The 16,025-nt window shown below is 59.8% G+C and overlaps 1 protein-coding gene across 1 annotated transcript; it reads right to left on the reverse strand.

Moving 5' to 3' along the window:
- Nucleotides 1-6,447: 6,447 nt before the first annotated feature.
- Nucleotides 6,448-16,025, reverse strand: LOC135174453 (ubiquitin carboxyl-terminal hydrolase 36-like). The gene is given in 16 exon segments (XM_064141723.1): nt 6,448-6,462; nt 8,585-8,764; nt 9,804-9,929; nt 10,565-10,870; nt 11,019-11,157; nt 11,448-11,548; nt 11,820-11,960; nt 12,257-12,368; nt 12,466-12,548; nt 12,874-12,944; nt 13,365-13,432; nt 14,016-14,118; nt 14,652-14,762; nt 15,349-15,453; nt 15,456-15,569; nt 15,959-16,025. Coding segments are annotated over 16 exon segments (1,842 nt in total).

A 16,025-nucleotide genomic window follows, 5' to 3' on the forward strand; every position in this document is an offset into this window, starting at 1 on the left:
CCTGGGCTCTAAATGTCTCTTTTCCAACCCTGTGACAGCTGAGCAGAAGGAGGTAGCCAAGACAGCACAGCTCATCTCCCAGTGTGCTCTCTCCCCTCTATGTGGCGGAGAAAAGAGGGGCTGGCATGCACGAGGAGCTTGTCCCTGGCTGCTGTCCCCCGAGCCTCCTGCAGGGTGTGAGCCAGCAGGCTGGGCACAGCTGGACTGCAGAAGCAGATGTTGCTGACTTCTCCCCCATCTCCTCTCTGCCCCCTCCTGATGCTGCCCTTTTCCAGGCCATCTTTCCCTTCTGGAGGCCATCCCCTGCTTTGCCCTCGATGCAGGCTAAGAACCCAAGCCCAGGGAGCTGTCTTTCTTCCCAGCCCTCGTCCAGCCCAACCTCCCCCACACCTGCTCTCATGGGATGCTTTGGGAGTTACCTGCCCCCTACACAATGAATGCAGCCAGACTAGACCCAGCTGGCTGGCACTCAAGGGATGAAGCTTCATAGCCACAGCTTGGCACAGTGCACCAGCAGAGATCTACAACACTTACAGACAGAAGTAGACAAGTTAAAAGTGATACAGAAACACAACAGCCCTCCCACAAACCAGAGTGCCCAGGAGGGGCTCCCAACCACCCTGCCACCTTCTTTCCACCCCCCACTCTCATCCCAGGGTCTGCCTTACGTGCAAGGTGAGTTGGGAGGATGGGCAAGGGGCGTTAGAAGCAGAAGGATTGGTTGGGTTACACAGATCCCAGCAGAGCGGCAGAAGCCCAGGGAGAAAACACAGACAGCGACAGACTCCGACAGCCAGGCCCTGACTGTCTTCCCTGTGCCTGTGTGCTTGCTCTTACACACCTCAGCAAGCCTAGGAGTGCAGCAGACATCTCCACTGTTTCCTTCTCACAGCCTAGCATCTAATCTTTCTCATGCAGATATTCCAATTAGCCTCAAACCAACACAGCTCACGATGGGTCCAGGCTGTGCTGGGGCAGCGCTGCCTGCTGGCACCTCTACAGCCTCCCCTGCCCACCCATGCCCTGTGCCCTCACAAACACCACAGCACAGGGCACCCACGCCTGGCGAGCAGCTCTGGCCCTCTGCCCCAGCCTGGCTCAGCAACTCACAGCTGCCCCAGGCCACCAAGCCCTGAGAGCCAGCAGGTGCCGACCCCCCGGCAGGACAGGCCTCTGCGCCTGTGCTCGTGGCTGTGCTCTCCCTGCTTGCGCCAAGCAGTGCACATTGCCCCGGCCGAGAGAGCAACCTCTGCTCCAGCACTTGCAGGGACACTGCTGCAGCAGCGGCTCCCTGGACAGCCCCTGGGGGGCTCAGCTCATCCACTCCAACCCAGGGCAGACAAGGGGCAACAGCTGCACTGCCAGCACGGAACAGAAGGAGGGAGAAGTGGAGCAGCAAATCAGAGCAGCTGCAATTAAGTCAGGGGTGCGCCAGCAGCAGAGTTCTCCCTGGGAGACAGCTCTCAAAAACAACCTGACCCACACGGCCCCGAGAAAAGCAAAGCAAAGCAAAGTGAAGCAAAGGCAAACAAAGGAAGCCAAGTAAAGCTAGCAAAGCAGAGCAAAGCAAAAGCAACAAGCAAAGCAAAGGCAAAAAGCTTGGCAAAAAGCTCAGCAAAAGCAAAGCAAAATCAGAAAGCAAAGCAACAGCAAAGAAAGCAAAAGAAAAAAAGCAAAGCAAAAAGCAAAATCAACAAGCAAAGCAAGCCTAAATAAAAGCAGAGCAAAGGCACAAAGGAGAGCGAAAGCAAACAAAAGGCAAAGTCAAAAAGCTACTCAAAAGCACAGCAAAGCAATAACAAAGCAAAGCAACAGCAAAAGCAAAGCAAAGAAAATATGGAAAGCAAACCAAAAGAAAAGCAAAAGCAAAGCAAAAAGGGAAGGGAAGGGAAGGGAAGGGAAGGGAAGGGAAGGGAAGGGAAGGGAAGGGAAGGGACGGGAAGGGAAGGGAAGGGAAGGGAAGGGAAGGGAAGGGAAGGGAAGGGAAGGGAAGGGAAGGGAAGGGAAGGGAAGGGAAGGGAAGGGAAGGGAAGGGAAGGGAAGGGAAGGGAAGGGAAGGGAAGGGAAGGGAAGGGAAGGGAAGGGAAGGGAAGGGAAGCAAAAGCAGAATAAAAGCAAAGAAGAAAAAAAAAACCAAAGAAAAAGAAAACAAAAAGAAACAAACAAACAAAAAACCCAAAGCAAAAGTTAACCAAAAGTAAATTCAAAGCAAAATCAACAAGCCAACCATAGCCAAAGCAAAGCAAAAGCAAAGAAAAAGCAACGCAAATACAAAACAAAGCAACAGCAAACAAAGCAAAAACAAAAGACAAAGCAAAGTCAAAAAGCTAAGCAAAAGCACAGCAAAGGAAAAACAAAGCAAAGCAACAGCAATGCAAAGCAAAGCAAAAGGAAGAAGCAAAGCAAAGCAAAAGGAAGAAGTAAAGCAAAAGGAAGAAGAGAAGCCAAAGGAAGAAGAGAAGCAAAAGCAAGAAGCAAAGCAAAAGGAAGAAGCAAAGCAAAGCAAAAGGAAGAAGCAAAGCAAAAGGAAGAAGAGAAGCCAAAGGAGTAAGAGAAGCAAAAGGAAGAAGCAAAGCAAAAGGAAGAAGCGAAGCAAAAGGAGTAAGAGAAGCAAAAGGAAGAAGTGAAGCAAAGCAAAAGGAAGAAGCAAAGCTTTTGCTTCCCTTCCCTTCCCTTCCCTTCCCTTCCCTTCCCTTCCCTTCCCTTCCCTTCCCTTCCCTTCCCTTCCCTTCCCTTCCCTTCCCTTCCCTTCCCTTCCCTTCCCTTCCCTTCCCTTCCCTTCCCTTCCCTTCCCTTCCCTTCCCTTCCCTTCCCTTCCCTTCCCTTCCCTTCCCTTCCCTTCCCTTCCCTTTTTGCTTTGCTTTTGCTTTTCTTTTGGTTTGCTTTCCATATTTTCTTTGCTTTGCTTTTGCTGTTGCTTTGCTTTGTTATTGCTTTGCTGTGCTTTTGAGTAGCTTTTTGACTTTGCCTTTTGTTTGCTTTTGCTCTCCTTTGTGCCTTTGCTCTGCTTTTATTTAGGCTTGCTTTGCTTGTTGATTTTGCTTTTTGCTTTGCTTTTTTTCTTTTGCTTTCTTTGCTGTTGCTTTGCTTTCTGATTTTGCTTTGCTTTTGCTGAGCTTTTTGCCAAGCTTTTTGCCTTTGCTTTGCTTGTTGCTTTTGCTTTGCTCTGCTTTGCTAGCTTTACTTGGCTTCCTTTGTTTGCCTTTGCTTCACTTTGCTTTGCTTTGCTTTTCTCGGGGCCGTGTGGGTCAGGTTGTTTTTGAGAGCTGTCTCCCAGGGAGAACTCTGCTGCTGGCGCACCCCTGACTTAATTGCAGCTGCTCTGATTTGCTGCTCCACTTCTCCCTCCTTCTGTTCCGTGCTGGCAGTGCAGCTGTTGCCCCTTGTCTGCCCTGGGTTGGAGTGGATGAGCTGAGCCCCCCAGGGGCTGTCCAGGGAGCCGCTGCTGCAGCAGTGTCCCTGCAAGTGCTGGAGCAGAGGTTGCTCTCTCGGCCGGGGCAATGTGCACTGCTTGGCGCAAGCAGGGAGAGCACAGCCACGAGCACAGGTGCAGAGGCCTGTCCTGCCGGGGGGTCGGCACCTGCTGGCTCTCAGGGCTTGGTGGCCTGGGGCAGCTGTGAGTTGCTGAGCCAGGCTGGGGCAGAGGGCCAGAGCTGCTCGCCAGGCGTGGGTGCCCTGTGCTGTGGTGTTTGTGAGGGCACAGGGCATGGGTGGGCAGGGGAGGCTGTAGAGGTGCCAGCAGGCAGCGCTGCCCCAGCACAGCCTGGACCCATCGTGAGCTGTGTTGGTTTGAGGCTAATTGGAATATCTGCATGAGAAAGATTAGATGCTAGGCTGTGAGAAGGAAACAGTGGAGATGTCTGCTGCACTCCTAGGCTTGCTGAGGTGTGTAAGAGCAAGCACACAGGCACAGGGAAGACAGTCAGGGCCTGGCTGTCGGAGTCTGTCGCTGTCTGTGTTTTCTCCCTGGGCTTCTGCCGCTCTGCTGGGATCTGTGTAACCCAACCAATCCTTCTGCTTCTAACGCCCCTTGCCCATCCTCCCAACTCACCTTGCACGTAAGGCAGACCCTGGGATGAGAGTGGGGGGTGGAAAGAAGGTGGCAGGGTGGTTGGGAGCCCCTCCTGGGCACTCTGGTTTGTGGGAGGGCTGTTGTGTTTCTGTATCACTTTTAACTTGTCTACTTCTGTCTGTAAGTGTTGTAGATCTCTGCTGGTGCACTGTGCCAAGCTGTGGCTATGAAGCTTCATCCCTTGAGTGCCAGCCAGCTGGGTCTAGTCTGGCTGCATTCATTGTGTAGGGGGCAGGTAACTCCCAAAGCATCCCATGAGAGCAGGTGTGGGGGAGGTTGGGCTGGACGAGGGCTGGGAAGAAAGACAGCTCCCTGGGCTTGGGTTCTTAGCCTGCATCGAGGGCAAAGCAGGGGATGGCCTCCAGAAGGGAAAGATGGCCTGGAAAAGGGCAGCATCAGGAGGGGGCAGAGAGGAGATGGGGGAGAAGTCAGCAACATCTGCTTCTGCAGTCCAGCTGTGCCCAGCCTGCTGGCTCACACCCTGCAGGAGGCTCGGGGGACAGCAGCCAGGGACAAGCTCCTCGTGCATGCCAGCCCCTCTTTTCTCCGCCACATAGAGGGGAGAGAGCACACTGGGAGATGAGCTGTGCTGTCTTGGCTACCTCCTTCTGCTCAGCTGTCACAGGGTTGGAAAAGAGACATTTAGAGCCCAGGTAAGAAGGGTGAAATAACGAGAGCTGCTGTAATTACCCCGAGGCCAGGTCAGAGCCATCAGAGCCATCCAGCAGGTGCTGTGTTGAGAGGACAGGACTGAGCAGTTCCTCCTCTCTCTAAAGGCTGCAAACGTTTCCTGTCTAATCAGTAACACAAGCTGGGGAGGAGCTGCCACGAGCCAGAGGAGCTGATGGCTTCATCAGGGTGGCAACAGCTCTGCCTTTGACGTGTGAGCAATTGACTGTGGCTTTGGGAGTTTGGGTTTTTCTTCATGCTGTCTTCCATGCAGTCACCTTCAGGCCTGTTCTGGTCTTGTTTCAGGCTGTGCTGAGGCAGAGCACAATGCTGGTACTGCGGACAGCCCCCAGCTGCTGCTCTGGCAATCAAGACAAATGTAAAGCCAATCACTGCAGGCTCCAGCAGCTTTTACTCTTGTGAGTGGCTCTGAGCGAAGAACTTGAGGCAGCTGAGTCCTCGTGGCTGGATGGTTGGGTTGTGCCTGGTGAATGTGGGGCAGGCTGTGGATGGAGACTGCCTGGACTTCAGCAAAGCCTTTGCCACCGTCTGCCACAAGCAGCTCCTGGCCAAGCTGGCAGCTCCTGGCTTGGACAGCTTCACTCTGTCTCTGGGTCAAGAACTGTCTGGAAGGCAGGGCCCAGGGAGTGGTGGTGAATGGTGCCACATGCAGTTGGCAGCTGGCACTGGTGGTGTCCCCCCAGGAATCAGTGCTGGGCCCAGTCCTGTTCAGTATCTTTTTTGATGATCTGGACGAGGGGATTGAGTCCAGCATCAGTAAGTTTGCAGAGGACAGCAAGCTAGGAGCAGGTGTTGATCCGTAGGAGGGTAGCAGAGCCCTGCAGAGGGACCTGGCCAGGCTGGATGGGTGGGCAGAGGCCAATGGGATGGGACTGAACCAGGCCAAGTGCACAGGGTTCTGCGCTTCGGCCACAGCAACCCCAAGCAGCTACAGGCTGGGGACAGAGTGTCTGAGAGCAGCCAGGAAGAAAGGGAGCTGGGGGTATTGGTAGAGAGTAGCTGCAGATGAGGCAGCAGTGTGCCCAGGTGGCCAAGAGAGCCAGTGGCATCCTGGGCTGGCTCAGGAACAGTGTGGCCAACAGGACGAGGGAGGTTCTTCTGCCCCTGTGCTCAGCACTGCTCAGGCCACCCCTTGAGTGCTGTGTCCAGTTCTGGGCCCCTCAATTCAAGAGAGATGTTGAGGTGCTGGAAGGTGCCCAGAGAAGGGTGACAAAGGTGGGGAGGTGCCTGGAGCACAGACCCTCTGAGGGGAGGCTGAGGGAGCTGGGGGTGTGCAGCCTGGAGAAGAGGAGGCTCAGGGGTGAGCTCATTGCTGTCTACAACTACCTGAAGGGAGGCTGTAGCCAGGTGGGGTTGGTCTCTTCTCCCAGGCAGGCAGCAACAGATCAAGGGGACACAGCCTCAAGCTGTGCCAGGGGAGGTCTAGGCTGGATGTTAGGAGGAAGTTGTGATTGGCATTGGAATGGGCTGCCCAGGGAGGTGGTGGAGTGGCCGTGCCTGGAGGTGTTCAAGAAAAGACTGGCTGGGGCACTTAGTGCCATGGTCTGGTTGACTGGAAAGGGCTGGGTGCTAGGTTGGACTGGCTGAGCTTGGAGGTCTCTTGCAACCTGGTTGATTCCAGGGTTCTATGAACAGCAAGAACTGCTGGAAAACTGAAGCAAAGAGTTCCTCCTGTCTGCCCACCGTCAGAGTGGCTCCTCCTGCATGGGGAAAGCACAGAGGTGAGCAGCAGAGCTGCAAGAGAACTGCTGCAAGATGGAAAGCAGGTGGGAAAGCAACCCTTGTGCAAGGGCGTTCAGATTGTCACTGACTGCAGCCCTCTGTAAAAATAGGCTTCAGCAAAAGCTCTGTGGCATTTGCATGGCTGTGAGGTCTGTCAGAGTGCAGGGCACAGAGGGGTTTGTGTCCTGTCTTGCTGTGCTGGACTGTAGCTTGCACTGAAATTGCATCTCTAGAAACAGGTAAGCTCTTGGCTGCACAAGTGAGGTGCCCAGAGCGCAGGAGAAGCTGAGGCTCCCTCTGCAGTGGTATTTCAGTGGCGCTCCACTGCTTGCAGTGTAACTGCAGTCTGGGTGCCTGTTCCTTCCCTAGCGGACAGGCCTGAGCTCACAGCTGCACCCCTCACCCCACAGCAGACCTGGGCAGTGCCTGGGGAGGCCCAGCAGAAGCTCCTGGCACCCCTGGCTGCACCCATGGCAGTGTGGCAGACGGAGCGCCGCTTGCCCCAAGACCACAAGCAGCACCATGCTGGAGAGAAAAGGGAGCTCTGCCCTTGCAGAGGAGCTGCTGTGCTGCACAGGTGGCCAAGAGCCCAAAGCACCCCTCCAGGGAGTGCAGAGTGCCAGCTGTGAAGAGCCAGGCCACTGCCAGGGCTGTCCAGATCAAGTGCCAGTGCCATCTTTATTTGCATCAGCACCAACTCCACAAGAAACCAATCCCCGCTCTGGGCTGCGCATCCAGGCTTGCACTCAGCCTGCTGCTAAGGCTGGACAGTTCCCCTCTGCTCAGCAGCCTGCAGGCCACGGGGCCCTGCCCTTGGTCTAGCTCTGCTCTGGGCACTTCCCTGCCTCTCTCCACACCAACTGCTCACTGTCAGACAGGCTCCTGCCTCTCCACACCCAGCACCCTGCGTGCTTAGCAGGATGTGCAAAGGGTCACAGCTGGAGTCCAGCCTTGGAGAAGGTGTTGGACCTTGCAGCCAAGTAAGGCCCTGACTGAGAGCAATGCCCACCCAAGGGACTTCAAGAGCAAACCTAAACCAGGGGTGTCCTTCATAGCAAATTCCAATGTCTGCTCAGTAAAACTTCCACACCTTTAACATAGTTTGTATTTGCTTTATTTGACTATGCCAAAAAACAACTTTCCCCCCCCCCCCAAACAGTGAGTCTGCAACTAGGTTGATGCAGGTCTGCTCAGCACCACTGACAACATCACTGCAGCACAGCAGCCATTCATGTGTTTAGACAGAAAGAATAAATAACCTAGAGCTAAGCCACTCAAGGATCAGAAACACCTTTTTGTCCAAAGGTTGCCAAATCTAGCCCAGAATATGCCCAACTGCCTCGTAGCAGAGCGCAACACGCCGCAGCCATCCCGTTCCTTACGCCGGGGTCAGAGAGTGGCAGGGCCTGTGGTTCAGAGCCACCTCTCCTGCAGAGCAGGCACCATCGAGAGGTCTCCACCTGTCTGTGTTCCTTCAGAACAAGAATGCTGAGCCTGGCAGTAAGGGCATAACCTCACAGCCGCAGGAACCACTCCGCAGCGAGAGGACATCAGCTCCTGCTGCCAGCTGCTGCTGCTGCTTGGCTGCCTGCTTCCGCCTGGCACTGCTCAGGGCCTCCCTGATGGAGCCTTCTCGTTTTAGGAGGTGGTGAAAGGGGAGACAAACTTCTCACTCTCCTCTTGAGTGCTCTCCTCTGCAGTCCTTGCGCAGGGTGGGCAGGTGGCGGCTGTGCCTCAGCAGGCTGCTCGCTGCCTCTTGCTCTCCCTTCCTCTCTGCCCTGTGCTTCTGCCTGCACGGAGCTCATCTCTCCTGCCTGAGCAGCAGCAAGAGCAGAGGCAGGGATCGTTGTGAGGGAAGCTCAGAAGAAAACCCCGACAAATCCCCCTGCTTTGGCCTCCATTTGCAGTGCAGCTCTCAAGGCTTTTCCGTTGGCAAATGCTGCCCAAGCTCCCCAGCTGGACTGGCCTTGCTCCAGGCCTGGCACAGCTCTGCTGCCCTGACAGCAGCACCAAGTGATGCTGGCAGTCACCAGGACACCTAAGGACTGCCCCACAGAAGCTGAGCCCCACCAGAGCAGGGTCCCCACCTGTCCTACTCACCAGCTGTGCTCCAGCCTGCTCCAGCTCGGACAGCTTCTGCCGAAGCTCCAGCACCTGCTTCTCCTTCACAAGCAGTTGCTGCCTCAGCAGCTGCTCCTGGCTCGGCGCCTGGGGCATTGCAGCAGCAGCTGCAGCAGAGGCACCAGAGGTGGCAGAGGGAGCTGCACTGGACTCCTCTGGCTGCAAACAGAACAAAACCTCTTACGCTGCAACTCGTGATGGAGTTAGGGAACCAGGGAACTCTTTGGGCTGCAAAGAGCCCCCAGGGCAGCAAGCCCAACCCTCAGCCTAACACCTGTGGCCATGGAGCAGCCAGCAAACTGACCCAGGCAGCTGCAGGCTGAGGACTGCCAGGGCTGCCAGAAGCACTCCCGTCTGCAGGCAGAGGTCTCACTGGCCAAGCAGGATCCAGTGCCTGCACTCTGACATCCAGTGCATGCAGCTCCTCCAGAGGGAAAATCCTGTGCCATGTCGAGCGCAGGAGGAACAAACTCTGCCGAGTGTCTCTGTCCACCTGAAACACCAAAAGAGCCCCAGGGCTCCTTCAGCTCACTCCAGCAGTGCCTGAAGCTCTGCTGGCAGCAGGAAGGTTTCCTTTCTTTCCTGTCTCTCTCAGCACTTGGCCATTCGCACAGCCTGGCCTGGCTCTGCAGCCTGTAGCAGCAGTGCAGCTCACACCCCCGCGCCCCTGGCATCAGACAGAGAGGCTCAGCTCTGCAACTGCTCTTCCCAGGCCCTTGCCAGGCTCTACCACTCTCCATCAGCACCCGAGGAGCACTTCCTGACCCCTTGCCCATGACCAAATTCTCCTCTCCCTTGCCCGGTTTCCCTGGAGAAAGTACAGCGACAAAGCTCTTGCGAAGCCACAGCCTCTGGGCACAAGAACTGAGCCCAGGGCTTGGGCTCAGCTCTTCGGCCCCTGCAGGACTTTCTCCCACCACATGCCAGCCCAGGGCTGTTAGCCAGCATTACACCCACTCTGCTGCAGCAGCAGAGCCATCTGTGAGCCACAGGCCAAAGCTCCTCATAGGGTCAGTGCCCACTTTGTTTGCTCACACCAGCAGCAGGGACAATCTCCCACAGCCCAGAGCCAGGGCAGGGATTTAGCAAAGGCAACCAATGGGGATGGTTCAGCAGCCAAGAGCACCCAGCCCTGGGCACAGAGTTCATTCCCCAGGCACAGACTCTCTTCACCCAACTCCCCTGGCAGTGCAGAGACCTTCTGGAAGGCAGACACAAAGGTTTCCACCAGCTTTGGGGCAAAGGCCTTCAGGTATTCTCCTCCCACGTTCTTGAGGATGGAATCCATCAGGTAGAGAGCAGGGAGCTTCTGTGCTGGGGGAGCCTGCAGGGAGGAGAAGAAAGGGAGAGGTTTAGCACAGCAGAGGCACAGCTGAAGAATTTTAAAGAGAGAGAGTGGCAGGCCCAGAGCCCTCTTTTGGGTTCCACTACAAACAGCAAGTCGCTGGCCTTGGGTTTCCTGCTGGTGCCAAAAGGCAATCTGGCAGAGGGCTGCTGAGCTCAGAGCAGAAGGGGACCCTGGAGCAGCCAAGGCTCTGTGCCAGGAGTCACTGCCACTGTGCCTCAGCCTGCGCAGCAGTCGGGCAGGGAAGCAGCAGAGCCTGGGAAGGAAGCTGCTGGCAGCCACGGCACAGGAAGGGGAGCTCAGCACTGCTCCCTGCTGCAGAGCTCAGCTCCTCAGGGCAGCACAGAGTCAGCAGTGCAGTGGGGCTGGACCGTTGAGGTTTTCTCTTGCAGGCAGAGCCAGCCCCTGGGACAGGCTTGCAGACAGCTCTGACACCGCAGAGCTCAGGGCAGGCTGGAAGCCACCCCTCAGCCACTGCTGCCCTGCTCTGCCCCGCTCTGCCCTCAGCACGACATCTCCCCAGCCCCTGCTGGCCCCCGAGGCCACCCCAGGCTGCTGTCCAGCTGCTCCCCCAGCAGCACAGGCAGCAGCAGCAGGCAGTGGAAGGTGCAAACCTTGGCCACTCGTGCTTCCACCAGGGACACGATGCTGCTGGCCAAGGCCACGTTCTGCTGTGCCAGGAGGGTCAGCCTGGCGATGGAGGATTTGCTGCTGCATGTCAGGCCCTGCAGCTGTGCCCAGTAGTCCTGGCACACAGCTGCTGAGCCCTCTCTGCTGGGTGCTGGCGACCCAGCAGGCAGCTTTGGCAGGGTGGGGCTTCCACTGCACAGCTCTGGCTCCATCCCAAACAGGCTGTGGGCCACAGGGACTCCAGCCTCCTCCAGCCCAGGCGGCTTCTCCCCTGGCAGCAGCCCTGGGCCCTAGACAAAGGAAGAGGTTGATGGAGAAGTGCAGGAGCCAAGGGCATGGCAACCCTGCCCTGCCCAGCCCCTCCCTGGCACAGCAGGCAGAGGGGCAGCAGGTGCCAGCACCCGGGGGCGCTGGCCAAGAGCAGCCTTCAGGACTCACCTGGCCCATCCCTGCTGAGGACAGGGGCTCCTTGGTGACAGATTTCCTGTCCTCGCTGTGGACACCGCCAGTGCAGCCGGGCAGGCTGGAGGCAGCCTTGGCAGTGGGCCCCTGCCAGCTCCTCCTGGGGCTGGGCACCCTGGGGAAGGCAGAGAAGGGCTGGCGTTAAGTGCCAGGACTTGAGCCACTGCCAGAGATGCGCAGGAGAAAGAGGAGCCAGAAGCTGCAGGGGTGAGGTGGTCCTGGTGCAGAGTAAAGCCATGCCAAGGGGCTGGCCCTCTCCCTGCCACCCTCCTCTGAGCCAGGGCATGCAGAGGGCGTTGGGGCTACCTGGGCCAAGCTCTTTCCCGCAGGCAGCCCTGTGCTGCCAGCCCTGTCCCAGCTGCTGGCAGCAGGAGACAGAGGGGCAGCAGGCAGAGGCACTCTCACCTCTGGTAGAAGAGCAGGTAGGGCTGCTGCCCCAGGACCTCTTGGATGCCCGCGGGGCACACCCGCTCGTCGTTCATCAGGTACCACTGCCCACTGCTGGCCTGCAGGAGGAGCAGAGAGAAGGGGGCTGGGCTGTGCCCGGGGACCTTCGTGGCAGCAAGCACGGGCAGAGCTCCTCTGCCCAGAGCCCAGAGGAGGCCCAGGCCAGGCAAGGGGGCTCCGCCAGAGCGGCACCTCCACGCTTCCTGCGGCAGGGCACGGCCTGTGTCCCCCCCCACGCACCTCTGCTGAGCAGCCTCCTTGCTGTGCCCTCCAGGGACCCACCAGCACCCCTTAGCCCTGAGGGGTGCCACGACAGCAGCCTGGGCTCACCTTCACGTAGCAGTAGTAGTGCCCTGCGTGGCAGCTGTGCCCAGAGTGCACCAGCACCGCATAGAGGCTGTAGAGGACGGGGTCCCCGCGCGGCACAGACAGGTAGGGGCGGACGTTCAGCAGCATGGGGTACGCCACGGCCTGCAGGGAGAGGCTGGCTCAGGAGCCTGCACAGGGCATGGCCTCAGTGCAGACAGAGCAGCTCAGCTGGCCTAGCAGTGCCACCTCCCAGGGGAAGGGCACGCACCCTCCCTGGGCAGAGGTGGTGCTGAGGAAGGTGGCCGGAGAAGCCAAACTGCCCCTGCACCGCAGAGCTGGGCAAGGGCTGCAGGACTGTGGCAGAGCTCAGGCTGGGCACAGGAGCCCTGCCAGCCTGCTCTGGGCAGCAGGAGCTTGGGCCAGGAGACAGCCTCAGCCCTGGCTTGCCAAGCACTCACCTTTGTGATCTTCCCTCCCCCAAAAGGGGCAAAGCGCTTCAGTGCCACTGTGAGGACGTTGGCAGCTTGGTGGATGCTGAAGCCTTTGCGGGCAGACACCTTCTGCTGGCACCTGCACAGGGAGAGCTCCAGCTCTGCAAACTGTGCCACCACCCAGCTGCCTGCCAGCAGCACAGCCGGGCCCCTGGCGCCCGCAGCCCCGCACTCACCTGGCACACATGTAGGCATTCTCCCCGCACAGCAGCTCTGGCTGCACAAACTGCTCCAGCGCCTGCACCACGCTTGTGGCCTCCTGCAAGGGCAGAGCAGAGCTCAGGGCACCGGCGGCCTGCCCACGCCACAGCCCCGAGAGATCACGCAGAGCACGGGCACAGGGCCGCAGACCACAGCAAAGCCCTGAGTGCCACCAGCTGGGCACTGCCCAGCCCCACGAGGGGCGGCTGCAGGGCCCCCAGCAGCCACTGGCCTGCCAGGCAGAGAAGGCAGCGCAACAGCGGCAGCTGCTTCCCTCCCGCCCGTGCTGTGCCTTGGCACTGGCAGCTGCAGGAGCCCTGAGAGCAGCCATGGTGCAGCTGCAAGAGCAGCCCCAGCAGAGCAGAGCCCCTGCCCAGCCCTACCCCGATCTCCAGTGCCAGGTCCAGGTAAGGCTCGTAGGTGTCCGAGGTGTTCTGGCACTGCAAGCACAGCACTGCAAAAGAAAGAGCAGTGGCCACAGCCTGGCATGGCCTCTGCACGCACCCACCCCAGCACAGCCCAGCCCAGCCCAGCCCAGCCCAGGCGGCTGCAGGCTACCCCCTCTCTGCATCTGGGCTCTGGGACAGCAGCACCAGGGTTCACAGCCTGGCCAGGAGGAAAGCTGCCAACTCCACCGTGCCCTGGCACAGGCAGTGCTGCTAGGCAGCTGGCAGCAGGGGCGGCTTTGCTGCTGGCAGTGAAGTGGGGAGCCACAGCCAACAGATGTTTCCATGCCCACAGCAGGGCTCAGGGTCTGCAGGGACCACCAGAGCCAGCAGCTGCAGCTGGGGATGGTTTGCACACACTCAGCAGTGCTCCCAGAAGGGAGGCAGCCCTGAGAGCCACAGGCCCAGCAGCTGGCACCAGCACTCACCACGGGACCGCAGGGAACCCCCAAAGATCTGCTGGACCAGCGTTGGGGCCTGGCTCTGCCCATCCAGCCTAGGGACAGGAGCAGCAGGTCTCACACAGCCCCTCCACAGCAGCCTCCCCTCAGGGCCCCCTCTGCGTGTCCTCAGCACAGCTCCCCGGTGTGCTCTGGCCAGCAGACAGCTGCAGAGCTCCAGAGGCAGAGGGAAAAGCCAGGCTGCTCTGCCAGGGCCATCGCTCAAGGGTTGGCACCAGGCTCCCATGGGCACCTTCCTCCAGAAGGAGCAGAAGCTGCTGGCTGCAGCTCGGAGCTGGCCTTGGCAGAGGCAGCGCAGGGCCCAGAGGAAAGCTGCTCTCTCGCAGCCCCAGAGCTGGACCTGAGCCAGCTGCAGCCCTGGCTTCCTGGGCAGCTGGCACAGGAGCCAGAGCCAGAGCAGCCTCAGGACATGGGGACAGCACCACAGCTCTGCTGGGGCGCAGGGGCCAGCAGAAGGGAGAAGGTGGCCTGTGGCACAGAGGGGCAGAGAGCTGGGCCGTGCAATGAGGCCCCTGACAGCCAGTGCCTCCCCCTAGCAGTTCAGCCTGGGGGACACCTTCATCCCTCCCACGGGCACAGGGCACTGGTGAGGGCACAGGGCAGCAGGGCCCCACATACTGGGCACAGCCGTTCCCGCAGGCCTGCTGCATGGCGTCAATGGCGCAGCGCAGGAACTCGTGGGCATCCTCCTGCCTCCGGAGGCTGAAGTGCTGGGCAATGTCTGCAGGAGAGGCAGCCTCAGCAGCTGCTGCAACAGATGCAGCTCCTGCCCCAGCAAGCAGGGCTCCAGGCTCTGAGCCCCCTCAGCCCAACCCTGGGCTCAGGCCCACGCTGGCTGCGGGAGAAGCCCTCCCACAGCCCATGGAGCCCCCAGCCCCTGGCGGGCTCTGAGTCACCTCAGCAGAGCTCTCTGCCAAGGCCTGCCCCATCCCAAAGGGTCTGCTCCAGCAGCAGCCCCTGGGCCCCTGCATGGCTGCTGCAGGGCAGGGCAGAGCAGAGCAAGGCAGGGCAGAGCAGGGCATGGCTGGGCAAGGCAGGGCAGAGCAGGAGCAGGGCAAGGCAGGGCAGAGCAGGGCAAAGCAGGGCAAAGCAGGGCAAGGCAGGGCAAGGCAGGGCAAGACAGGGCAGAGCAGGAGCAGGGCAAGGCAGGGCAGAGCAGGGCAAAGCAGGGCAAGCCAGGGCAAGGCAGGGCAGAGCAGGGCAAAGCAGGGCAAGCCAGGGCAAGGCAGGGCAGAGCAGGGCAGCCACCCTTACTCTTGAGGTTCCGGATGATGGCCTCTGGCTTTATGGCCTGGCCGCTGCTGGCAAAGGCCTGCCCCACGTGGGTCTGCATAGTGCAGAGCATGCAGAAGCCTTCTCGGTGACCTGGAGCAGAAGAGCAGAGGACAGGAGGTCGGGGACAAGGCCAGGAGAGGTGGAAGCAGGACAGAGCACGGGAGGGATCTCTGCTCCCACACAGCTCCGCCACGCTCAGTGCTTCCTATGAGCTCTGTGCTGCAGCACAGCTCTGGGGCACCCTGGGTACACAGGGACCAACACACATCACCCTGCCAGATGCCATCCCACTCACAGCACCACTGCAACCCCCCAGAGGAGACAGCAGCCATGTGGATGGGAAGCAGGCCACAGGCACTCCCTGGAGGAGCCCAGAGGTTGGCCCGGAGGGCAGATGCCAGCAGAGCCCTGCAGACAGGGTTGTGAGCCCTGTGTGCTGCCCTTGGCCCCAACTCAGCAGCACTGCTAGGGCCAGGAGAACACAGCAACAGCCTCTGCTGGGGTCAGCAGGGAGCAGACAGGGCACAGCCCAACGCTCGCAGCCCCTGCCAGGGCCACGCGCACAGGTGCCGAGCACAGCGCGGGCAGCAGGGCGGGCAGGCGGCTCCTGCTGCCCACGGGCACTACCACCCCGGCACTGCCAGCCCAGCAGTGCCCCCCACTGAGCCCCACTCACAGCTGCGGCCGTGCTCCCCGCAGAGCAGGTAGCTGGCGAGCGGCGCCGTGTGGGTCAGGCACTGCAGCGTGGCGTTGAGGAAGCAGCTGCGCCCCAGGTTGCGCAGCCAGCGCCCACCCCGCACAGCCGCGGCCACTGCATGCAGAGGCACCCCCCGGGCAAGGGCACCTGCTGGGGCACGGGCACCCCAATCTCTTGTGCTGCCTGGGCTTGGTCACTGCCTGCAGGGAGGGGAGAGGGGCGGTGAGTCACAGGGCTCAGGAGCACCAGCAGCCCCCTGGGCCCTCTCTGCCTCCCCTGCTTGCTGCTCGGCTCCTCCTCAGGGCTGCAGTGCTGCCTGCCAGCCTCGACCCAGGGCCTCAGCAGAGGCTGCTGCCCCCACGGCTGCTGCCCCTGGCATCAGAGGCCACCGCTGCCAGGCTCAGACCCTGCCTTCTGCTGCCACAGCTTGCTGGGCGAGGCAGGCAGGGGCCAGCCCAATGCCCTTCCTCACCCGGCTCCAGCCTGGTGACCCCTCCTTGCCCATCTCCAGCTTGCTGCTCCTTCCCTCACCCAGCTCCAGCCCAGTACCCCCTCCTCACCCAGCTCCATCCCAGTGCCCCCTCCTCACCCAGCTCCAGACACTGCCTCTTCGCTGCCAGCCCCAGCTCCTGCTCCAGCTTCTTCCCTCTCCGCAT

This window comes from Pogoniulus pusillus, unplaced genomic scaffold, assembly GCF_015220805.1.
Source record: "Pogoniulus pusillus isolate bPogPus1 unplaced genomic scaffold, bPogPus1.pri scaffold_64_arrow_ctg1, whole genome shotgun sequence".
Classification (NCBI taxonomy): domain Eukaryota; kingdom Metazoa; phylum Chordata; class Aves; order Piciformes; family Lybiidae; genus Pogoniulus; species Pogoniulus pusillus.